Source organism: Cetorhinus maximus, chromosome 19 (assembly GCF_964194155.1).
Source record: "Cetorhinus maximus chromosome 19, sCetMax3.hap1.1, whole genome shotgun sequence".
NCBI lineage: Eukaryota > Metazoa > Chordata > Chondrichthyes > Lamniformes > Cetorhinidae > Cetorhinus > Cetorhinus maximus.
The window spans coordinates 74,337,802-74,363,411 of record NC_135897.1 but is presented as its reverse complement, the minus strand read 5'-3'; the positions used below and the strand labels follow the sequence as shown (position 1 = coordinate 74,363,411).

General features: G+C 44.8%; 1 protein-coding gene across 3 annotated transcripts in view; it reads right to left on the bottom strand.

Moving 5' to 3' along the window:
- Window positions 1-18,989: 18,989 nt before the first annotated feature.
- rhbdd1 (rhomboid domain containing 1) overlaps window positions 18,990-25,610 on the bottom strand; it is a 71,769-nt gene continuing 65,148 nt past the window's right edge. For all 3 annotated transcript variants that reach the window (XM_078564139.1, XM_078564141.1, XM_078564140.1), the window contains exon 7: window positions 18,990-19,955. In XM_078564139.1, the coding sequence (XP_078420265.1) occupies window positions 19,855-19,955 (101 nt within the window). In that variant the 3' untranslated portion in view covers window positions 18,990-19,854. The remainder of the gene's footprint in view (window positions 19,956-25,610) is intronic.

Here is a 25,610-nt window from a genome sequence, read left to right as displayed (position 1 = left end):
ACTTCTGTAACCCTGGTAATAGGGATTGTGGTCTCCGCTGGTTGCACCTTCTCCTTTGAGGAAGAGAGGGGAAGAAGGGAGAGGAGGCCAGGTGTCCCAATGCAGCTTCCAGGGGAATGACCTGTGGGAGGAGAGGCGCAGGCACAAGGGGTGCAGGGTCAGCAGGTAGTCCAAGGCAAAAAGGGTCGCAGAAGACCTCACTATCCTGCTGCCAGGGTTTACAGGCGGCAATGCAGCTATCTCAATATGTCTGAGGTGCAATGCCGAAGGAGGCTCCCCCTCTCAAGGGACACAGTGACCTCCATTTGTCAGATGATTGGGCCTGAGATCAGCTCTGACTGTGTGGGTGGACACCCCATGTCCCAATCCGATGGCTTTGATACACTTCCAGGTGCTGAGGCTCTTCAGTGCTCCAGCCCGACTGGATGGATGGTGCTGGATGACAAGGGCTTTGAAAAGGTGGTTTATGACGCCTCTCCGCCACCACAGAACAGAGGCAGAACAGCAGTTTAGCAGGAGTCATGCCTCTACAAGGGCGGTGATAGAGAGAACCATTCTGAAGACTCGTTTCCGATGCCTGGACTGTTCAGGTGGTGCATTACAATACCCCCCAGACCAGGTCTCACTGATCGTGGTTGCATGCTGCGCTCTCCACAATCTGGCACTGGCAAGGGGGGACCCACTAGAGGAAGAGGATCTTGATGCAGCTGCACAGTCCACAGATGATGAACCTAGTAGTGAGTTGGAAGAGGAGCACGGTGAGAACGCTGAGGGTGTGGAGGCAGACCTCTGTAACCTCCAAGGAGGCAGGAATGCCTTGATCCAATGCTCCTTCGGCTAGGCTGCCAAATAAGCACTACCACCTCACGCCATGGCTGACCCCTCCATCCCGGATGCCTGAAATGACCCTTTCCTTTGACCCCAAAGTCCACTCAGTGCCTGTGCAATAACGTTTTGAGCCACCTACGTCCAGCATTACACACTGGCGTACCCTGCACCACATTAAATAAAAAAGGTGAAGCATACTCAGGACATTGCAACTAAAGAAACTTTATCTCATGTTGACAGTCAAAACAAATTAAGATAACCTTCTCTGGTCTTCATTCTCAGACCAGTAAACATGAACAAAACATTGTGCAACAGAAGATCACCTGTGACCAGTCCCTCTTTTTTTTATTTGTTCTAGGGATGTAGGTGTCACTGGCTAGGTCAACATTTATTGCCCTTGTTCAGAGGGCATTTTAAGAGACAGCCACATTGCTGTGGGTCTGGAGTCACAGGTAAGGACAGCAGATTTCTTTCCCTAAAGGGCATTTGTGAACCAGGCAGGTTTTTACAACAATCAACAATGGTTTCATGGTCATCATTAGACTTTTAATTTCAGATTTTCACCATCTGCTGTGGTGGGATTTGAATCCAGGTCCCTAGAGCATTACCCTAGGTTCCTGGAATACTAGTCCAGTGACAATACACTATGCCATCACCTGCCCTCTTGTGCTCATGCTGCCTTAAAGTTAGGTTTGTGAGTGTTATGTCTTGGTGCTCCCCCTTTACTGGCACCAGCACTGGAGACAGTCTGCTGTCTCTACTATCCTGTTGGCCTTGTTGGCGGTCGCCCTCTGGCCAGAGGAGCCTGTTCTGGCCCTGCCTGACAGGGAATGGCCAGTTCCAGGCCTTGCATCTCCCCAGTCGCCGCAGCCTCATCAGATGCCATGATAACTGGCAGAGGGGCAGAGGAGCTGCTGCCATCATCCTGAGAGGAGCCCGCGGAGATAGCAGAGAGCTTATGCGTCAACTTGAGGTCGCTCTGGACCTCCCTGCTCACCACTGATTGATAGGCACCGAGCTGGGAAACTGGGTGCCTCATCCATCTACCACAAGGACACTGACCACCTGAGGTCAATGCCTGTGTGAGGGCTTACCGGTGTGAGTGCAACCCCGGGAACCCCTGATTCTGTTCTTGGAGCTGCCTCTCCACTCTCTCAATGGAGGAGGCAATGCACTTCGCCATGAGGGTTAACGCAGTGCTGATGCTCTGCACAGACTCCTTCATAGCGGAGAACATAGCACGCATACCCTCATGAGTCTCTGCCAGATCCTCCCTCACATCTTGCTGGACATCCAGCATCTGCCGCCTAATGGGCGACTCCAGAGGCCCATCATCTGCCTTTGACTCAGAATCGTCCTGGTTTCCAGCAGTCCTCTGACTGCTGGCGCCCTGAGCACTCCCTGCCTCCGCTTGCTCCCCAAGCAAGTGTGAAGTGCCCTCACCGCTGTGCTCCAACATTCTAGCCACAGATCTAATGCCCACCGAGGTGCTGGTATCTGTGCTGGTGCCTGGTTCAGAGAGCAGGTGTGACACAGGTGTATCTGGAGCCTGGTGGTCCTCTGGCATTGGGGTGGGTCTTCGGGATCCTGTGATTGGGTGCGTGGCGGCAAATCTAAGGGAGAACAACGACATGTTATCAGTTTAAGTCATCACACTGTCACTGTGCATAGCAGGCGCCCTGATGAGACAATGGAGATCTGCATCATGGTGCCTTCATCTTTCAATGATCAATGGGGGCTCCAGGTTTGAGGCTCTCATTAATGATGAGACTAGACACGAATGTTTGCACAATCTGAAACTCACCCCTGTGCACTGCACTCTTACCTACTTCTGACACCCCAGCCTCTTGGCGGCCAATTGACCGAGGTGCATGGCGCCTCTCCAGCTTCAAGGTGTCCTGCTTGTATTTGGATAGGATTAGGAGGTTTACAGGGCCTCGGCCGGTCCGCGACCTTTTACTGTTGTTATGGGCCGTCTTCTCCTGAAAGGACAGAGGAGCATGGATTAGTCTATTGCAGCCTGGCCAACCCCACCTGAGGAGCACCTTACAGGGCACATCTGAATCGTGGCCCTCGAGCCGCAAGGCACTCAGTCCAAGCAGCCAGGGCTCACCCCTTTGGCCAACTCTGGCGTCATTGACAATTGGAACTCAGACTCTAACACTCCTTAGCTCCACAGTGGGGGATGGTCAGACCTTAACACTTCAACACACTGATCCATGCCAACACGGTACTCACCATTCCTGAGCGCAGCAGGTCATTAAACCTCTTGCGACACTGGACCCAGGTGCGCCGCACAACATCACGGCTGCTGACCAGCACTGCCACCTCCTCCCAAGCTCTTTTTGTAAAGTGCGGTGGCCCCTTCCTTCCATCCCTGGGGACAAGGGTTTCCCTCCTGGCAGCCACCTCCTCCAGGAGGGACCGCGAGGCACTCATCAGAAAACCGGGGGGATGGGGGCCGAGTGCCCACCTGACGCCTGCGGTCGCATATGAATCTATAATTCATAATCTCCTGTTGACAACACCGAAGGTGTCTTAGTCACTGGCCTTCCAGAGCCCGACTGTGCTGGTTTTAAACCCGCCACCGGGTCACTATTGGACCTAGCGACTGACAGGCCCTCTCCCCCACCCACCCACCCCTTCCCAAGCATTGAGGAGCTGCCATTCATGCTCGGTGGGCTTTAATTGGCCCGCCAATGTGAAATCGCGCTTGGGGGCCGATCGCAGGCGGCAGCACCTTTCCCGGCCGCTCCTGGGCCCGCCAATCACGCCCACCCGCCAAACTCAAAATTTTGCCCTGGTGTACAATTGTTCTTTCTTGACCCACTGGCCAGCTTATTATGTATCCCAAAGTGAGTTTTATTCAGTCCATTTTAGAATTTATTTCTTTGGGTTTAGCTTCAGGTATTCGTTTTTGACAAATTAAGAAAAGACTGACTCCACAGGTAGAGACCATTTTAAAAATCATTTATTTCCCTCCGCTGAGACCGTATTAGATTCTATATCGGCGATGCACTTGGCATTATCAAGATGCCACTCAATGAGTGGCAGGAGTTACTGGTGAATTTTAAGTAAAAACCTTGCAGTTCATGAAATTCCCTACAGGTGCCAAGAGTCACAACTGAATTAGACACAATTTTTGCAGACTTGAGCACCTTATTTACTAGGAGCAATTTACTGTACAAATGTGGCTGTTCAGGCCTTTCCGAAAGATCACAATATGGGCATCAGTCTAAAAGCCTTTCTTTCAATAACCTGCCAAATGGCACGTAATGCCAAGGGAAATCCATTCAATATGGTGGCAAAGTGGTTTGGCACCACATACAGTGCTTTTGTTCAGCAATACTGTGCTATTCAATTGTAATTTCTAAGTGGTTAACCATTGGCTGTCTGAACATGAATTTCAGTGTTACACAATATCATCCAACCTGATGCAGTTTCAGCCACAGTTCCACCCATGATTCAACTTTTTTACCAATTGCTAAACATCATTATTAAAAATCAGCGGCTCTCCAAATTTCCCCGCCCCGCCCCGCCCGCGGTGATACCCGCTGGTGTCGGGGCCGGAAAATCCCGGCCCAAGGTCTTTCTCAGCCTTTGATCTACGTGGCACAAGGATGTAACATAGCTCCTTGAGTAATTGAAAAGGAGTTCAGACTCATCTAGACAGGATTTTTAAATGCGGACGCAAAGGTAATTTAGATAGTTTTGCTGAAAAAACAGTTCCAAGTGGAGTGAGCTAAAATTTTGAGCGAATGATACTTCTCTTCCAAGTTAGTAGCTGGAAAACTGAAATAAAGCAGTGTGAGCTTGCACTGTTCCATGGTTACGCTCCACACAAAGGCAATAGACTTCAGTGAAGGCTGGACTTATTTGTATCTTTCAGAAGATACTGTCTTCGAAACGCTGCTGGTGAATATAGTTACCCAGAACCAGGGCTGAAATAGCCCTCCCCATCAAATTGAGCAGTACCTGCAGTACTCAATTCTTGGGTCATTTTGACCTGACTTGAACCAGGTTCGCAAGTTAAGATCGTTTGCACGGAGCCCTCCTGCCCCCGCAATGGCCTGCACCTGGAGTGGGGAGCAGAAATCTTCATACCACGCTTGCAGCCTTTCTCAGGGGCAGCAGTCACAAGGGCCAGTGACAGCTTTGGGACGGCTGTCAGTCCTTAGCTTGCACTTCACGTAGCAACTCTGCTCAATAATATCCCTGGAGATCCCTCCCCCTTAGCCCCCTCCGATTTCTGTTCACAGTTTGGTGATTGCACTGCTTTAAAGAGAAAGTTAGATGGTCTTATGGGTTGAGCATGTAAAAAGTGTACAAGAATGAGTCACTGTGGTGAGAGAGGTTTATAAAGGGCTGAGTATTATGCTGTTTGAAGTAATCATTTTAGGTTGTTTTACAAGCAGAGACCTAGGCTCAGAAGTTACGCGGTAAGTGTAGTGAGAAAGCAGCATAGTTATTGTGGAATGTAGTCACACTGCATGTAGGGCAGGGCCCATTTTCACTAGATTTCCACCCCCACCACAATTGCCACAAACACAACGACTATGTTACAACGAAACCACTTGGCCCTTCTAATTGTAATTGAGAGAACTTGAAGGGGTGGGGGGGGTTTCACTGCCAAAAAATAATCATTGCTAATCGCAAGGGAGTTTGGGAGACAAATAATCGATCGCACATTCCTATCTGATTTAATGTTGCTCTTGATCAATACCACTATTAGTGTGGGCGGAATTTTCTGCTCCCGCCATCAGCAGGAACCATGGCGGATGGGAGCACTTAATTTGGCAGGAGGCAAAAAATCTGTTTCCCAAGGGTGGGATAAACTGTTTGAATTCTTTTCCCCTAACTTGCGAGACGGGTTAAAGGCGAGTCGAGTTTCCCGACAAACAATGCCGGGAACCCCATTTGCATTCATTAGCATCTCTATGCATGCTCATTAAAAGGCCACCTCGCTGGAATGAGGTTCACCCTCCAAATTAAGTTCCCTGCGAGCGAGAATTGAGAACGGTCAGTTTTACGACTATATATAAGTGGTGTGCGGCTGGCGCGCATCTGGTGTGCTTCACTTGTTCCACCACTTTGAGACCTGTCGATGTTGCTTTCTCCTTCTTGGGGACCTCGCACAACTTCACTCGAGTGCCGTTAGCAAACACTGCTGCAAGGCTGGACACAGAAGGCAGGCCAAAGCTGGAAGGTGGAGGATGGCGTGGAAAGGTGGAGCGAAGGCTGGACAGGGGAGGCAGGCTTACTGAGGATGGGTGGTGAGAGTGTCCGGGGAAGATTTGGGGGGGTGTCTTAGAGTGCGGGGCTGGTGGCGTCGACGGTGGGGTCCTGGGAGGTGAACTCAGGGTATTGGTGGTAGGAGGGAACAGTCACAGTCAGAGGGGGGAGTGGGATGTGGTAAGGTGACAGGCCCAGGGTGAGAGATTGGTAGGTGAAAGTCTCATGTAGGGGTTCAGGGAAGGGAACAGGACAGGTGGCTTGCGGAACAGGATGGGTCAGGGTTAGGGTGGGAATAGAGTTAGTAGCAGGTGTTGGCTCTGGGGGAAGGGAAGGCATCTGGATTGCGATAGGGTCCAGGGTAATGGGGTTCATCGGTGATGGAGGGGAGAGGGATGGTGATATTGGGTGGGTCAAGAGTGATGGGGGAGGAAGTTGGTGGGTGACAGGGGGAGGGTAGGAGGTGATGAAGCGAGTTTGAAAGGTAACACGCACTATTTTTCATATGTGACCTTGACCAGCCAGTTAGTCAGTCAGTGAGGTCATTAAAGGTGCAAGGAGGGTCTTTTCGGGTGGGTGGAGTTCAAGACCAGCACAAGTGGCCAACTAAAGGGATCCCTAATAATTATGAGGCAACTGGATGTCAATCATGCCCCTTTATGATCTCCTCTCGATGTTGAGCCCATACAGCAGCAGGTTTGTTCCCAACTTATGGGTCTCATAACATTGAGACCCCAGCAAGGTGTGCAGCTGCCATTCATTCTGTGCCATTTTCCATCTGCTGTAGTCAGAGGTAGGGATGAAGGGAGGGATGGAGTGGATGTTTCCAAGGGGCATGTCTGGTGGAGGGCAGCCAACTCCCGACTCCAAACCTCCATCCTCCCGAGTGAATAGTCATGGCTGATAAGTCTCATGTGGTTAGTCTTTCAATGCTGCCAGGGCAATGGCCTCTATTAGAGTCTTAAGGATCATGGAGGGGGAGGTGAAGGCGGTATTGACACTGGACTAGTAATACTCCCAGGGTAATGCTCTGGGGACCGGGGCTCAAATCCCATCACAGCAGATGGTGGAATTTGAATTTAATAAAAATATGTAATTAAAAGTCTAATGTCGATTGGTGTAAAAGCCCACCTGGTTCACTAATGTCCTTTAGGGAAGGAAATCTGCTGCGTCTACCCGGCCTGGCTGACATGTGACTCCAGATGCCCTCTAAGTGCCACTCAGTTGTATCAAGCCGCTACAAAGTCTCAAAAAAAGAATGAAACTGGACCACCCGGCATCAACCTAGGCACCGGAAATGACAATGGCAAACTGTCAACCCTGCAAAGTCCTCCATACATCTGGAGCTAGTGCCAAAATTGGGAGAGCTGTCTCACAGACGAAAGCAACAGCCTGACATAGTCATCCTCATGGAATCATACCTTACAGATAATGTCCCAGACACCACCATCAATATCCCTGGGTATATCCTGTCCCACTGGCAGGACAGACCCAGCAGAGATGGTGGCACAGTGGCATAGAGTCGGGAGGGAGTTGCCCTGGGAATCCTCAACATCAACTCTGGGCCCCATGAAATTTCATGGCATCAGGTCAAACATGGGCAAGGAAACCTCCTGCTGATTACTTACTGTGGACATTAGAGTATAAGATAGCTTTTGTAACCTGTGTTATCCTTAAAACTCTGTGTATATCTGTAAAGGTATAGCTCTAGGTGAAAGAGTATTATAATATAGTTCATCTTTTCTTGTTGAATAAATGTTTTATTCTTTTGACTCCTGTGACTTGGTTCAGTAGCTGATCTCCACACATCTAAACAAACAAATTAAAAGTTAGGATCCATTCAGCTGGGTTCCGCTCTGGGATCAGGCTTGTCCAGGGATAACCTCAGCTAAGGATCGTAACAAAGGGCAAAGAAATCTCCTGCTGATTACCTCGTATTGCCCTCCCTCAGCTGATGAATCAGTGCTCCTCCATGTTGAGTACCACTTGGAGGAAGCACTGAGGGTGGCAAGGGCACAGAATGTACTCTGAGTGGACATCTTCAATGTCCATCACCAAGAGTAGCTCAGTATCACCACTACTGACAGAGCTGGCTGAGTCCTAAAGGGACTTAGCTGCTAGACTGGGCCTGTGGCAGGTGGTGAGGGAACCAACAAGAAGGAAAAGCATACTTGACCTCATCCTCACCAACCTGCCTGCTGCAGATGCATTTGTCTATGACAGTATTGGTAGGAGTGACCACCGCACAGTCACTGTGGAGATGAAGTCCCACATTCACATTGAGGATACCTCCATCGTGTTGGGTGGCACTACCACTGTGCTAAATGGGAAAGATTTCGAACAGATCTAGCAACTCAAGACTGGGCATCCATGAGGTGCTAGGGCCATCAGTAGCAGCAGAATTGTACTCAAACACAATCTGTAATCTCATGGCCTGGCATATCCCCTGCTCTACCATTACCATCAAGCCAGGGGATCAACTCTTGTTCAAATAAAAATGAAGAGTGCTGGAGGGCATTCCAGGAGCTGCACCAGGCGTACCTAAAAATGTGTTGTCAACCTGGTGAAGCTATAACACAGGACTACTTGTGTGCCAAGCAGCATAAGCAGCTAGTGATAGACAGATCTAAGCGATCCCACAACCAACGGATCAGACCTAAGCTCTACAGTCCTGTCACATCCAGTCGTCAATAGCGGTGGGCGATTAAACAGCTCACTAGAGGAGGAAATATCCACATCCTCAATAATGGGGGAGCCCAGCACATCAGTGCAAAAGATAAGGCTGAAGCATCTGCTACAATCTTCAGCCAGAAGTGCTGAGTGGATGATCCATCTCAGCCTCCTCCAGAGGCCCCCAGCATCACAGATGCCAGGGTTCAGCCAATTCAATTCACTCCACGTGATATCAAGAAACAGCTGAAGGCACTGGATACTGCAAAGGCTATGGGCCCTGACAATATTCTGGCAATAGTACTGAAGACTTGTGCTCCAGAACTTGCCGCACCCCAAGCCAAGCTGTTCCAGTAGAGCTTCAACACTGGCATTTACAAGGCTATGTGGAAAATTGCCCAGGTATGTCCTGGACACAAAAAGCAGGACAGATCCAACCCGGCCAATTACTACCCCATCAGTCTACTTTTGATCATCAGTAAAGTAATGGAAGGGGTCATCAACAGTGCTATCAAGTGGTATTTGTTTCGCAATAACCTGCTCACTGATGCTCAGTTTGGGTTCTGCCGGGGCAACTCAGCTCCTGACCTCATTACAGCCTTGGTTCAAACATGGACAAAGGAGCTGAACTCCCAAGGTGAGGTGAGAGTGACTGCCCTTGACATCAAGGTCGCATTTGACCGAGCGTGGCATCAAGGAGCCTTTGAAAAACTGCAGTCAATGGGAATCAGGGGGAAAACTCTCGATTGGTTGCAATCATACCTAGCACCACAGAAAATGGTTGTGGTTTTTGGAAGTCAGACATCTCAGCTCCAGAACATCACTGCAGAAGTTCAACAAGGTAGTATCTTTGGCCCAACCAATTTCAGCTGTTTCATCATAAGGTCAGAAGTGGGGATGTTTTCTGATGATTGCACAATGTTTAGCATGATGCACAACTCCTCAGATACTGAAGCAGTCCTTGTCCAAATACAGCAAGACCTGGACAATATCCAGGCCTGGGCTGACAAGTAGCAAGTAACATTTGCACCATGCAAGTGCCAGGCAATGACCATCTCCAACAAGAGAGAATGTAACCATCGCCCCTTGATGGTCAGTGGCATTACCATCATTGAATCCCCCACTATCAACATCCTGGGGGTTACCATTGACCAGAAACTGAACTGGACCAGCCATATAAATACTGTGGCTACAAGAGCAGCTCAGAGGCTAGGAATTGTGCGACGAGTAACTCACCTCCTTGCTCCCCAAAGCCTGTCCACAAATCACAAGTCACTGGTGTGATGGAATACTCCTCACTTGCCTGGACGAGTGCAGCTCCCACAACACTCAAGAAACTTGACACCATCCAGGACAAAGCAGCCCGGCTGATTGGCACCCCATCCACAAACATTCACTCCCTCCACCACGGACACACAGTAGCAGCAGTGTGTACCATTAACAAGGTGCACTGCAGGAATTCACCAAGCCTCCTTAGATAGCACTTACCAAACCCACGACCACTACCATCTAGAAGGACAAGGGCAGCAGATAGATGGGAACACCACCAACTGGACTTTCCCCTCCAAGTCACTCACCTTCCTGACTTGGAAATATATTGCTGTTCCTTCACTGTCGCTGGGTCAAAATCCTGGAACTCTCTCCCTAACAGCACTATGGGTGTAACTACACCACATGAACTGCAGTGGTTCAAGAAGGCAGCTCACCACCACCTTCTCAAGGGCCACTAGGAATGGGCAATAAATGCTGACCCAGCCAGCAAAGCCCACATCCTATGAATGAATTTTAAAAAACAAGCGGAATAGTGTCAGAAGGAGGTTTCTTGCACATGGCTCTCATCATCCTGGTCAAAGAACAATGTCTCCATGCTCATTCATGTTTGAATGGGAGGAACACCCATCTCTGGTCCTCCAGGATATCTTTCACCTGGAAGGGGTGAGGTGGGGATGCCATGTCTAGACAGAGGCCAGGTGACGGGCTTAGAATTGGCCTGTTGGCTTTGAGATGGAGGGAACACTGTAAAGGACATGCTCACTAAATGTATCACTTTAATTGTTCACACATCCATCGAGGTGTTGATGATGCAGGTTGCAGGCAGCCCTGCCTTGGTACTGGCTCTCATCCAGATGGGGAGGAGAGTCCATTGCTGGTTGGCACAGGGCCAGGAGGAGCAAGGGCCTGAGCAGCAAAAGGCAGTGGGGCCTCAAGAAGGTCAAGATGCTGGAGAACATGGACAACTGCAATGGCGAGCATTGGCCCATCCATAGGTTTATTGCAGGCAGTGCTCTTACCTAGAGATGAGAAAGAGGCAATGCCAGAGGCCCCTCTTGTGTCCCGGAATGTAGTTGCTCGGATCTGCCAGCTCCTCCAATATGAGCTGTGGCCGCAAGGATTCTGGAGGAGTAATGCGGAGCTCCTGGTCTGCAATGAGTGAATGGCTGTCCGGGTGCTATTTAAATATGGGGCCAGGATCTTCGGCCCCATGAGGTAACGGCGTGGTGGGTGGCTTCCTGCCTGCCTCACCACAAGATTCGCCGAACTGCTCACTGATGCATAATTAATGAGCTAAAAAAGCAGAAAATTGTGCATGTTCCACTGCTCCACCACCCAGCAGGAATCACGTCAATTTTTCCCACCTGTCACCAGACTTGGACTCCAAGTTGGAAAATTCTGCCCTATGTTTCTCTAATCTTCATAACAATGCCAATCCTTTCAATTGAAAGACAAGGTGGGCAGTGTGTGTAAAGGCAGCTCAACCGCTGCCACCCGTTTGAACTCCCAGTCGAGTTGAATTTTGCTTCCATTAGGTTCAATTTTGGGCACTCTACCTTAGGAAGGGTATCAAGGTCAAGGACAAGTTATTGAGGACATTTACTAAGTTAATAACAGGGATGAGAGGCCTTAGTTATTAGTAGTATCTAGAGAAGCTGGAGATCCTTTCAGTAGAACTGAGAAGGTTATGAGCAGATCTCACAAAGGTGATCAAAAGCCTAATAGATTTTAATAAATTGGAAGTAAAATCTTCATTGGTTGATGAGTTGGTAACTGGAAGGAATAAATTGAAGATCATTGGCAAAAACATGAAAAGGTTAAATCTTTAGCTCCCCACAAAGTGTTCTTATTGAATGTAAATTGTCCCACTGGAAACAGTGATGGCACAAATGTTTACAGCTTTTAATAGTGAAAGATATATAGTGCCCAGAAGTTTAGGCCATGGGAGGATATCAGTCTCTTTTTTGTTGGCCTCAAACTCCAGCAAGCTTATTTAAAAGTCTGGTGACAAGGAAGACCTATTTTTAACTGGTTGTTTCAGACTGCTGCTGATCTTCCTGGAACCAGTAAACATGCTGCTCCAGGGGCAACACTCTGCAATGGTAACAATGTCATGATGTACAGCCTTGACTTCATTAAGTTTCTATTTGTAGTGATACCATAATGGATGTGCACTGGGGAAAATGTTGCAGTCAGTCTATATGCATACAGAATGCTAGGCCTCCCAAGTGCAGTCAATTTACAAAAAACTAGCTGGACATTAAGTAAATAATGGGAGAGCTACACAGCTGGCTCATTCCCTCCTGGTCTATGCGGTAAATACTACAATCCATTGGAGGTCAGTGCTATTAGCAGGTTGCTCTGCGACTGCATTTCCTCTTTTCACAGCAACAGTCTCCGTCAAATAAATGGATTGGAGAACAGCAGCATTGGAAAAAGTGCCACGAATGATGAAAAAGCAGATGTTAAGATGTTAAACAGACCCAGAGAGAGATAGTTTGGAAAGAAGACATAAAAACCATAATCACCAATTTTGTGGTCAATGGTGAAGTGACAGCACTTGCCTCTGACCATGAAGAAAGCTGCTCACAAAGATCTAGCAATCTCTGTGGTATGAATCTCCTGATGTTAATTTGAATCAGGCACCAAGTCAGGGGATCTCCTGGCATCCAGCAACAGTGATATCAATGGGTAAGCAGACAATCACATTGAAGTATTCCCAAAGATAGTAAACCAGGAAGTAAAATGCACTGATTATCCTTCATTTTTTTTGTAAGTTTTACAGAGAGTGAAATAGATAATTGGGGCATACCCATTAGAAACTGAAATATCAAACATCAAAAAAAATTAAAACATTTTAATGTAAGAATGGCAAAATTTGACATTACACAAATCTAAAACTGGTTTTCCAGAGCTAGAGAGGTTTTTCAGCAATTATGACTTAATTCACTATTAAAAATTCAGTTACGCTTCATTAACAGGGCATAATCGTTCTTTTTTAATAACAATGTTACAGCTACAATGGGGAAAGTTCTTGTCAGTTCAATGATTTCTAATCGATTGCAGTCCACAAAGACTTCAACAGTGCACCCTATGGAGTATAGAACCACTTACAGCAACTTCTCTATTCCATGTTTAACTACACATATCCGGACTCTAGAACTTGCTGTCAACTTCAGGGGAATATCAATGGCAAATGCTGGCAACTAAGCCATCATTACTACTCTTGTGGCACAGTGAGTAGCATCCCTGCGCCTCTGAGTTAGAAGCTGCGGATTCAAGTCCCACTCCAGGATCTTGTGGCCATGGAAGGTATGTTTGTAATGTGGCCAAGCTGGTTATCAACCTGTAAATTCTTCCAACATGCCAACGACAGGTGGTAAGAGTAGGAGAGTTCTAAATTAAGACTGCCACAAGATCCAGGTCATGGTGTCAGGCAGCATGCTCATTGGGAGGGGTCAAACATGTACTGCAGTTGTGTACTGCAGTTGCAAGGTGGTGAGGTGGTACTCAAAGTGAGTCTCTGCCACTAACCTCATAAGTTACAAACCCCGGCATCTCTTAGTGCTTATGGTTTTGGTGTATATATAACATAGGATGTTTGCTGTTATATACCTAAAGCAAAGCCTTCCTTATATACAAGGTAAAACAATTTTACCAGGTGGTGCAGACTGTCTTGTTTCTTATTTCTTTTTTTTAATGATGCACACAAGGCCATTAACATTGCAGCTGAGCTAACTTTATTGATAACACATTTTCTTAACATGAACACATATCTGCAGTGCCTGAACTCTATCAAGACAGACTCCACCATGTGCTATCTGACCTTCAACCCCCTGGTCAGGTGACCTTGCATAATCGTACAGAGTACGTACAGTATCTAATACTGGAGTCCACAACCACGATCAACTATTTTCATGACATTTCCCTTTTAAAAAAATTTTTTATACAACTCAAGTACACAAAGTCTCTTATCTATTCTTTCTCACTGTTTTGATCAGTCTGTTTTGTATTTTACTCATCTCTGTATCTCTGTGGTTTTTTTTCACAATTCTTCCACTGGATGTTCTGAATGGTGATGGAGGTGATTTTGAAGCTCAAGGGGCCTCCTCCAGCTCTGTGTCACTATCACCCCTTGGATAGTTTTCAGGGCTCTCAGGCTTTGTCTGGTTATCTGTTGCTTCACTGGTGCATTCTGGTTTTTGATCTTCAGTTACACTTTCTGGTGCGGAGCAGGGTTGCGTTTCATTTGTTTTCCATAAGAATTTCCGGTTTCTCATGTACTGTTCTCTGTTTGGAGCCTGCACTATGTAAGAACTTGGTTCTGCTGTGATTCCTGTGCAAACAGCAGGATTCCAGATCCCTTCAAGCTGAATCCTCACTGTCTCTCCCATGTTCAGGTCAGACAAAGGTCAGGCGCCTCGATCAAAGTACTGTTTCTGCTTCTGCTGTCTCAGTTTGAGCAGGTCCTGCACACTGTAGCTCACTGGCTGTGGAAATAACAGTTGGGGCGCAGTTGGAAGCTTAGTTCTTAGTCTTCTCCCCATCAGGAGCTGTGCTGGAGATGACCCAATACCCTCTAATGGAGTATTCCTGAAATCCAGCAGACCCAGGTAGGGGTCTCTTCCATTCACCTTTGCCTTCAACAGGTGTTTTAAGATCTGCACAGTACATTTCACCATTCTGTTGGGTTGTGGACATCTGGGACTTGATGTAGCGTGACAAAACTCCCAGTCCTGTGCAAATTTGCAAATCTTAGTGCCTGAGAATTGTGGACCGTTATCTAAGATGAGCACTTCAGGTATGCTGTAGCAAGCAAAAATTGATTTTAAATGATTTGTACAGTGATGCTCTTACTATCATTTCACAGCAACACAGGCTCAAAAAACTTTTGAGTAAAATTCTATTACTAGTAGGTACTCACTGTTGTCAAATGTCAACAAGTCCACTCCAATATTCTGTCAGGGCCTCTCTGGAACAGTATGGTTTAGATGGTTCTCTTTATTGCTATTTACTGTACTTTTGGCACACTGCACACGCATTCACCATTTCCCCGATTTGTGCTCCCATTCCCCCAGGCCATTACATTACATCTTGAGCTCTTCTCCTGCATGTTTCTAAGCCAAAGTGACTTTCATGCATGCACTGCAGAACTTCTTTCCTCAGTGTTGCAGGAATTATGATCTTTTCTCCCTTGAAAGTATTCCTTCTGCTACATGAAGTTCCTCATGAAAGTTCCAGTACTCTTGTACAGAAGAAGGGGTTCTGCTCCGATGTGTGGGCCGGCCAGTTTGCACAAACTGCTACAGTTTTCTCAGGGTGGTGTCATTCTTGGTCTCTTCCCTGATCTCATCCAGTTTGGTTACAGCCACAGGTAAGTTCTTTGTCGGCATGTAAACCTGTGCTTCCGTTTATCTTCTTCCTGAGTGATGGGTAGGTATGCACGTGACAGGGTGTCTGCGATATACAGTTCCTTGCCTGGTTTGTATTTAACTGACTTGGTACTTCTGCAGACACATTAGTATTCTTTGGATTCTTGGTGGTGCACAGTTCAGCGGCTTTTTAAGTATAACTTCCAAAGGCTTATGATCAGACTCTACCTCCAAGTTTTTCCCATAGACAAATTGGTGGAAGCTTTCTAGGCCAAACACAATTGCTAGCATTTCTTTCTCTATTTGAGCATACTGCTGCTGTGTTTCAGTCATTGCCTTTGAAGCGTATGCCACTGGTGCCTCATTTTGAAAGAGGACAGCTCCGAGGCCAGTCTTTGAAGCATCCATTGAGATCTTGACCGGCTGACTGACATCGTAATACTTTATTGCTGGTGCCTGGGTCAGTGTTCTCTTCAGACTGGTCAAAGCTTCCTGGTGACTTTGTTCCCAGTGCCATTTCCCACATCATTTTTGTCGAAGTTCTCTAAGAGGTGCTGCCAGGTCTGATATGTTTGGAATGAATTTCGCAAGATAGGTCACCATTCCCAAAAACTTCTCCAAGTCTTTCCTAGATTCTCGGGGTGGCACGTTCATGACTGCTTCAATTTTACTCGGGTCCGGCTTTAGTCCATGACTTGTTAGCACATTCCCAAGTACTTTATTTCATGAAGACTTATTTTGCACTTTTCCTTATTCAATTTGATGGTGTGTTCTCCTTTTAGGCAGCCAATCCCCTGGAACACATCTTCTTACTCGCTCAGGATGTAATCAGTGGTGACAGTCATTATTCACTTGATTAGCTTCTGATTTTCACAAGCTTTGATTCCAAGAATGGGTTTTGCATCTGTTTTCACCACTATGAATGGAAGTGCTTGAGACTGTATTTTGTAGTTCACTTTAAGTGTGCACTTACCTTCAACAGCAATTTTTTCACCTGTATAAATAGACTGCTTTATTTTAGTTTCAGCTGTTTTTCTTTGCTTATCTCACGATACAGGCTTATGGAAATGACATTTGCTTGTGCACCTGTGTCAAGCTTGAAGTTGAAATTGGCGATTTTTAAATCAACCTTCTATTCGTCTTCTTTGGAATTTGTTGTTACTACACCAACGAAAAGTTCAGTTTCAGTGTCTATGTCATCATCTGCAACCATGTGCACTTTCTTCGATTTAAACATCTTAGCGAAGTGATTTAGTTTATCAGTTCTTACATTGCTTTCCGTAGGCTGGACAACTACATGGTAAATGCTCTGTTCCACATTGGCTGCATTTAAAAGTTTTAATAGCAGTTTTGTTCTTTTTGCCTTCAGGCTATTTGTTCTTTCCCAGGGCTGTTTCTGTTTAACTGTATCTAACTGCTTGACCATCTGCAGCTTATCTTCTGTCATCTGTTTAATCTAGCATTCTGTTGTCTCTGCTGCTCTGCATATATTTATTGCTTTCTCCAAATGAGATCAATTTCTCTCAAAAGCTGTTCTCTCAGAGAGTCATTTGCAATCTCACAAATTATTCTGTCTCAGATGAGTGATTCTTCAAGCTCTCCAAATTCACATGATCTAGCTTGTTTTCTCAGTGCAGATACGTACTGACTAATCTTGTCACTGCCTTGTGTGCACATAAAAAATTTATATCTTTCATACGTGATGTTTTTCTTAGGGCTGTAGTAGGCTTTGAATTCTCCCATTATTTCTTTCAAGTCATTTTGTTTCTCATCACTTTCAAAAGTGAATGTGTTAAAGACTTTTAGGGCTGCATGAAAAAAGATGGAAGATTGTAACTAAGGGTCTTTTAATCACTGTCAGTCTCTGTGAAGTACAACTCGAATTGCTGCCAGAACCTCCTCCAGTTTTCGGCGAGATTGCCCTCCAACCTGAGCTCTGTCAGTGGTTTCAGAATCTCCATGTTTGCATTTAGTTTGCTTCTGACACCATGTCTTGTTTCTTGTTTTTTTTTAATGATGCACACAGGCCATCGACATTGCAGCTGAGCTAACTTTATTGATAACACATTTTCCTAACATGAACACATATCTGCAGTGTCTGAATTCTACCAAGGCAGGCTCCACCATGTGCTATCTGACCTTCAATCCCCAGGTAAGTTGACCCCATATATAGTACAGAGTACTGTATAGTATCTAATGGAGTCCGCAACCACAATCAGCTATTATCATGACAGACAACATAACTCTAGGAAGAATAACATTATTTTATCTCTTTTTTTTCTCCAAATACAAAAGCCAAATGATTACAAAATGTTGGTTATGTTAAAAACTCATTTTAAGGCTCTGGGATCCAATTATCTCAAATTGAAAAGAAAGATGTTTCTAAATCAGGAAACTTGGCAATGCGTCTGTAATTTTGCTGCTCAGATGTGGTCAAAGGAGGAAATCCTCTGACTGTTGTGCTCCAGCTCCAGTTGAGTTTGGATCAGTTTCATTCAAACTGTTCTTTTCGCTGATCTACATTTTACAGTTGCATCAATGAATACACATTGTGTTTATTGAATGCAAGTGTAATAATCAAAAAGTTAGAAGGATTCATGAGGCACACATCATATACCATTAAAAAGATAATTAGAGAACTTATCCTACCCACATGAAAGGCTGCTTTGAAAAATTAAAATCAATTGGTTTCTAGAGATTGTAACCAGATCTAAAGCTTGTTATGATTCATATTTTCAAAACCAATTTCAGACTTGAATAAGAAGTAGCAATAAGGAAAATCAAACAATCTAGAGCTAAGTCTTCTGTGTTGTTTCGATATGATGAATGGGGCTAATCATATATCATCATACAATGAGTGGTAGTAGCTATTTTGAAAAAAAAAGTTATTTTCAAATAATATGGCAAATCATATACCATTCCATTCAACTTCACCAATTCTATAATGATGAACATGAAATTCATTACATTTTTGATTTGCGCCTTTTGTGTATTAACAAAGTCTCAAAGTGACTGATAATGATGAAATAACAGTTCCCATTTGTTCAACAATGCAACTATCTTAGTTGCTGTTAACTGGACAAACAAAAACTGAACCTTCATTCATGTACAGCTTCTCTCTCTTCCATTACTTTCCATAGCAATAATTGCTCCTAAAGGTAAATTATTCTTGATTTTTTAAGCTACAGTGTAACACTCCTCACTCCCTCTCCACCACTCTCCACCATGATTAAAATGACTATTTTACGCTCTGCGGTCTGCCTCATCATTCACCCATAAAAGGCAAAGCAAAATCACTTTCTGCGTAATTCATACGAAATACAATAGAATGCTGAGTTACATAGCTCACTTTAAATAGCACTGATTGCTCTGGATAGAATTTTCACAAATGAAACATCCAACTGTGCTCTTGGCTTTAACTTTTTGGTATGTAAGTATTTGTTTTCTTGGACTTACTGTTATAGATGATGTGGCTCTATTTCCTGTCTATTCTAGATTAACTACTAAAATTGTCAAAATATTAATGTTGCTATCTTACAAATTGAAGCTTCTACCAGAATGCATACAATGCTACAACATCATTTAATTCCAAGTAAAGACAGGTAAAACCATACATTAGAAGAATAAGTTTTATTTTCACCATTGAAATTTTTTTTGGGCCTTTTAAACCCCTTTTCTCTCCAATTCACTTAAACAAATCAGCAGTTGACTATAAAATAACAATTACACTTAAGTAATATACTATATATTTTGAAACATTTCTGACAGAATTGATAAAAGTGCTATACAAAAATCAAGTCTTTCATTACTCTCAAGGCTGGGACCATACATCAGAAATTGCATGATCCTGTGATGCCAGCACAAAGCTGCATGTTGAAGAAGCAGTACAAGGCCCTAACCATGTCCGTCACTCTCTTGGAGTGTGGCTTCCCAGCTGGTAGTGCAAGATTGCTTTTGGCATTCCAACCTGTGATACCTTTAAATGCCAATGCCATTCCAGATTCCCCCTCTCATTACATCCGACTGTTTAAGTGGAACTAGGGTTTTCACATCCCCCAGCTAGCCTGGCAATTCATTTCAAATGTTGAGCCCATTCATGATGCAGCAGCAAGCATGCTTTATTTTGGCACGGAAAAGGTTTCTTCTTTTTCTCAGAGAAAACCAGTGTGACATGAACCGTGTTTAATTGAATGCACAGGTTACTTAAGGCTATGATTTCAACTTTGCCCTTCTGGTCAGCATTCCACCAGTTTCAACATCACAGGGAGACTTTGTGAAAAAATTAATACAAAACTTAAGACAGAAAAAGATAACTTATGATGTTTGAACCAGGATCACATAATAACAAAGCAGATACCTGCATCCTCCATTACAAAAAGCAAAATGGAATTTATATGAAAAAGGTGCAAGAACAGTGCAAGCTGTAACAATACGCAACCAGTAAAGGCATGGTGACACAGCAAGAAATGAGTGTCGACAATCATCTGGCAAATCGATAAATTCTCCTCTGCCTCATTTCCTCTTCACTCAGTCGTCCTGGATTCCCAAAGGTGTTTGATCTTCTGTGATTACCATGGGCTGCTGAAAACAGATCACAAGATGAAAGATGGATTGTTGTGATTAGGATTGATTCAGGTTTAAAACACAGGATATTTACTTCAAAGTATCCAAAGCAGAGGGGATATCTACCATGTATACTAGCTATACGAGCTTCCATTACTGATGACAGGGTAGGCAAATGAGTATTCTGCTCAATTAAAGGGCTAAAAATATATTTTTAAAAGTGACAAGTGAAACGAGAAATTCTATTTGCTAATTAAGAAAAAGCTTGAAGTTCAAGATCCAGAATTCCCATTACCCAACCATACCCTTAAAAAATAAAAATTAATTTTATACATTCTACTGAGCAGCAAACCATCCTTCAACTCAGTGGTAAAAGAGGAAGAAACAATCCACCCAACCAGACCTCAACCCTACTAGATGAACAGAAGGTCAACTTTCCATAGAAAAAGGGAGACGAATAGCAGTGGGAAGAAATGAGGGGAACAAGATAAGGGCAGAGGCAATATATACAAAAAGCAAATGGGGCCATTTCAGATTGCTTAAAATCTATTTGGAGACAGGAGACAAGTGCAGGATTAATAAAATATAACTTGGTCGATTTAAACTAATTCCTCCACCTTCATAGGACCTAAATTTATAGCATAGAAAGCTGCAATTTAGAACATCACGGGCGGAATTTAATGCTCGCAGTGGTGGGCCCATTCACTGGCTGGGGAGCTAATGGCAACCCCGCTCTAGCCATTCCGCACCCCTTGACCCAATTTAGTGCCAACGAGGTACTTACTCGATTGGCATCAGGGTGCACACAGTTTTCAGAGTGAATTTCCCACCCACCAGAGCTGTTGGCCAATCAAACTATTTCGGGCAGGTGGGGGTCTTCACCCATGGGTGGCCCATGCTGCCAGGCGGGCCTCTCCGTTGAGTGGACCCCCAAGTGGAAGTGATTTCCACCTCGCAAACCCCACCCCCAACCTCACTAGCCACAGGTATATCTACCAGGGTTTACCTGGCAGGCTAACTACATGGTATTGGCCCTCATCTGCCCTGGTCGAGTGCCAAGCGGCCACTTAAGGGCCTCAATTAGCTTCCGTGCAGAAAGGCCATCCTTGAGCCTTCCCACCCCAGAGTTAATCGGTGGTGGTGGTGGGGTGCGGGGGGGGGGGGGGGATGTGGGGAGAGGTGGTGGAAAGAATCGGGAAGGCGACAGGGTCTCCATCCTGCGCCCTCCTGCCTGACTAAACAGCTCCCCCCACCGAGCTCCAGGGCAGTGCGGGATTGGGGCGGGGCTGCAGGAGAATTAAATTCCACCCCATGTATAAGCCCCATAGATTCTCCTCAATCTATTTAATCACGTGAGGTGGATGAATAATCATAGGTTGCACAGCACAGGAAGTGAAACTATAGTCGGGAATATCCTTGGAGCTGTTCCCACTTCACCACATCTGCAGTAGAAATCCTGCTTATATGTGCAAATTCCCACCCCTTGTAAATGCTTCTTTATTCTCAAAGATCAAAGCATGAAACCACAGGTTTTCTGTGCGACAGTAGGCAACTTCAACTGGCCGCAATGCATGGATAAGATTGCCATAAACTCAACAGGAAAGAGACCATATTGTTTCACATCATCTGTATCTATTTCCTTGTTATTGAACCAGAGTTTTGGACACGAACCAACTATATACAGAAAAAAATGGAGGCTTTATCCCAAAGGTTATGTTTAAAAGCAACATCTGTCAGTATTGTCCAATAGAAACCACTAACTAGTCATAGGTTAACTGCAATGAAGTTGTTTTAGACACATGCACTAATTTTAGTGGAAAATACCTCACTACAGGTAAATATACTTCATGTATAGTCTTATTTAACATCCGCCACAATTCAATGATCATGGAAGTAATGCACTCACAATCAAAAACACACACACACACAAACACACACGCACAGATTTAACTCTTATGAATTTACCAATAAATACATAAGGTTAAAATGCACATGCATACATTGTACAAATGAGTATTGCAATCAAATGCTTGATGGCTTGTGTCTTTGATTCATTTTTTATTTACTGATCAGAAGTTCAATTAGCCAAATCTAGATTCCTAATTAGCCATGTGTCTAGTGGACAACATTTGGTCTATCACATGCACTGAAGCTTATGGGACAGGCTGTTAGAAACAGTGAAGTCAAGAATCATAGGCTTGCTTTCCCAATGAGTGCAGAGCTTGTACAAACCACGTGAGCATCCAATTAAAAATAGAGTGCATGCATGATCCAGTTACTCTTCAGTTATTCCTATAATCCAGGTTCATTACATGGAAAATTCTAAGGATGAATGTGCTTGACTTCCTTGATTACACCTATTAGTTCTTCCATAAGATGAATTTCCAAAACAGATTCATGGAGCTGGCCCTCATATATAGAAGGGGCAAATAGCACATATTTAAAAAGACAAGTTTGCCATATGCTATGAAACCAATTCTACAGCTGCAATTCCAGTAACTTCCCTTCTGGTCCCAGAGGACCGGAAAATCGCTAATGTAACCCACCTGTTTAAGAAGGGAGTGAGGCAAAAGACGGGAAATTACAGGCCGATTAGCCTGACCTCAGTCGTTGGTAAGATTTTAGAGTCCACTATTAAGGATGAGATTTCAGAATACTTGGAAGTGCATGGTAAAATCGGACAAAGTCAGCATGGTTTCATCAAGGGGAGGTCATGCTTGACAAATCTGTTAGAATTCTTTGAGGAGGTAACGAGTAGGTTATAAAAAGGAGAGCCAATGGATGTTATCTACATGGACTTCCAGAAGGCCTTTGACAAGGTGCCGCACAGGAGGCTGCTCAGTAAGATAAGAGCCCATGGTGTTAGAGGCAAGGTACTAGCATGGATAGAAGATTGGCTGTCTGGCAGGAGGCAGAGAGTGGGGATAAGGGGGTCCTTCTCAGGATGGCGGCCGGTGACTAGTGGAGTTCCGCAGGGGTCAGTGTTGGGACCACAACTTTTCACTTTATACATTAAAGATCTAGATGAAGGAACTGAGGGCATCCTGGCTAAGTTTGCAGATGATACAAAGATAGGTGGAGGGACAGGTAGTATTGAGGAGGCGGGGAGGCTGCAGAAGGATTTGGACAGGTTAGGAGAATGGGTAAAGAAGTGGCAGATGGAATACAATGTGGGGAAGTGTGAGGTCATGCACTTTGGTAGGAAGAATAGAGGCATAGACTATTTTCTAAATGGGGAGAGAATTCAGAAATCTGGAGTGCAAAGGGACTTGGGAGTCCTAGTCCAGGATTCTCTTAAGGTTAACTTGCAGGTTGAGTCAGTAGTTAGGAAGGCAAATGCAATGTTGGCATTTATTTCGAGAGGACTAGAATATAAAAGCAGGAATGTGCTGCTGAGGCTTTATAAGGCTCTGGTCAGACCACATTTAGAATATTGTGAGCAATTTTGGGCCCCGTATCTCAGGGAGGATGTGCTGGCCCTGGAGAGGGTCCAGAGGAGGTTCACGAGAACGATCCCAGGAATGAAAGGCTTAACATATGAGGAACATTTGAGGACTCTGGGTCTATACTCGATGGAGTTTAGAAGGATGAGGGGGGATCTGATTGAAAACTTACAGAATACTGAAAGGCCTGGATAGAGTGGACGTGGGGAAGATGTTTCCATTAGTAGGAAAGACTAGGACCAGAGGGCACAGCCTCAGGGTAAAGGGAAGACCTTTTAGAACAGAGATGAGGTGAAACTTCTTTAGCCAGAGAGTGGTGAATCTATGGAATTCATTGCCACAGAAGGCTGTGGAGGCCAGGTCATTGAGTGTATTTAAGACCGAGATAGATAGGTTCTTGATTGGTAAGGGGATCAAAGGGTACGGGGAGAAGGCGGGAGAATGGGGTTGAGAAACTTATCAGCCATGATTGAATGGTGGAGCAGACTCGATGGGCCGAATGGCCTAATTTCTGCTCCTATGTCTTATGGTCTTAAGTTACTGCGTATTAACTCAAAAATTTGGATTGCAGGCAATTTATTATGGAATGTAACCTCCAGAATAAGTAGAGCACGCCCCACTGAAAGAAGAAATTCAAATGGCTTCTTAAAATGCTTCTTGGATTTCTGGCTTCACTTCTCTGTCTATTGGTTATTCTTCTTGCGTAAAGAACTTCTTCATACCAATCCTCTTACTGGATTGAACTCACGTTCTCTTGATCTACTCTCAGTTTGATTTGAAGTAGCATTTTAAATTTCTTTTCCATTCCCTTAACTATTTTATATACCACAATAAAGGTAGCCTCTCAGGCACTTCCTATCCAGACTGAAAAGCCATCTCCAGTCTTTCATGACTCAGACCCCTGACATTAGGGATCAGCCTCAGTACGAAGTTTACATAAAATGTGAATTGTGAAAATTACTGACATCACCTCCTCACAAAACACATTTCAACAATAAGTTTCCTACATGCGAATCAAGATTTTCTGAATTTGGATCCCGCAACATTTAAGTAACTTCAGGGAGCGTGAAGCAATAAGCTACACACAAATGCACATATACATGTGACATCCAATTTGGCTGTTTTATTAGGACATGCTTGAAATTTGTCATGGCCTCTTGTTTTTCTTCCTTTATACAAATCCATTTGACTGCAGCTCCAATTATTCTCACATCCCATAGAAGATTGCATTCATCCTAGACTAAATGTGATTGGCGCAGGGCAGTGGGTGCAAAGTTTATACAGAGGTGCACTCTCATCTCCCCACCCCACTGAGTTAATTGGTTCCTACACACCTGCTGACAAGCAACTTGATTCCTGATTACAGCTGAAAACTGCAGACATTTTCACAGACCCAAATGCCAACCACCTGCTTCCAGTGTCAGACAGCACCAAGCAGAGGGGAGGAGAGTCTCGACTGAGAAACTCAAAATCAATGACTTGCTCCCCCACCCACATACCCACCACTACTTAAGACTTGCTCAGTTCCTGCAATTAAACAGCAATACTACAATAAATAAAACAGCCTGCAGCAAACACAACAGTTGAAGTGGTTAAGATTTGGAGACCGATTTCCACATGACTCGAGTTTGTGGATATCCAGCATGGAGTAACCTAGCAACAGGGATGTGATGTCAACTAACATTAAGAAAATTCAAATGGTCTGCTCATCTAAGCTGCAATTCAACAGTCTGGGTTGATAGACTATGAATTCAGCTTTTACCATTTTGAGTTCAAATGAAACAACGGTCAGATGATGATCCATTCCATCTCCCTAGAAATCAGAATCTCTCTCTCTTGGACAGGTCAGAAATGACCAGGCAGACAGACACGCACCCTTATCAGAGATTCAATCCTCTCCATTTCCCAGAAAGACAGATCAGCCCATCCAAAGCACTGGGGCAAACTGCAATACTCTCTGTTTTTCCCCCCAGACCCCAAATAAATCTACCCATTTTGCTTGTCACAGACTGAATTCACCATCTTCACACTCAATTAATCAGCCTATCCACTATAGAGATAGTTATCAACATAAGGGTGTTTCATTAATCAGATAATCTGTATGCAAATTAATTCAGCCTTTACATGTCAATGGACATCATAACAACCAATTCTACTGTAATCTGCATTTACAAAAATTTTTTAAAAATGGAGAAAGTCTTTTTTGTAAACAGAAATATGGAAGTAAATA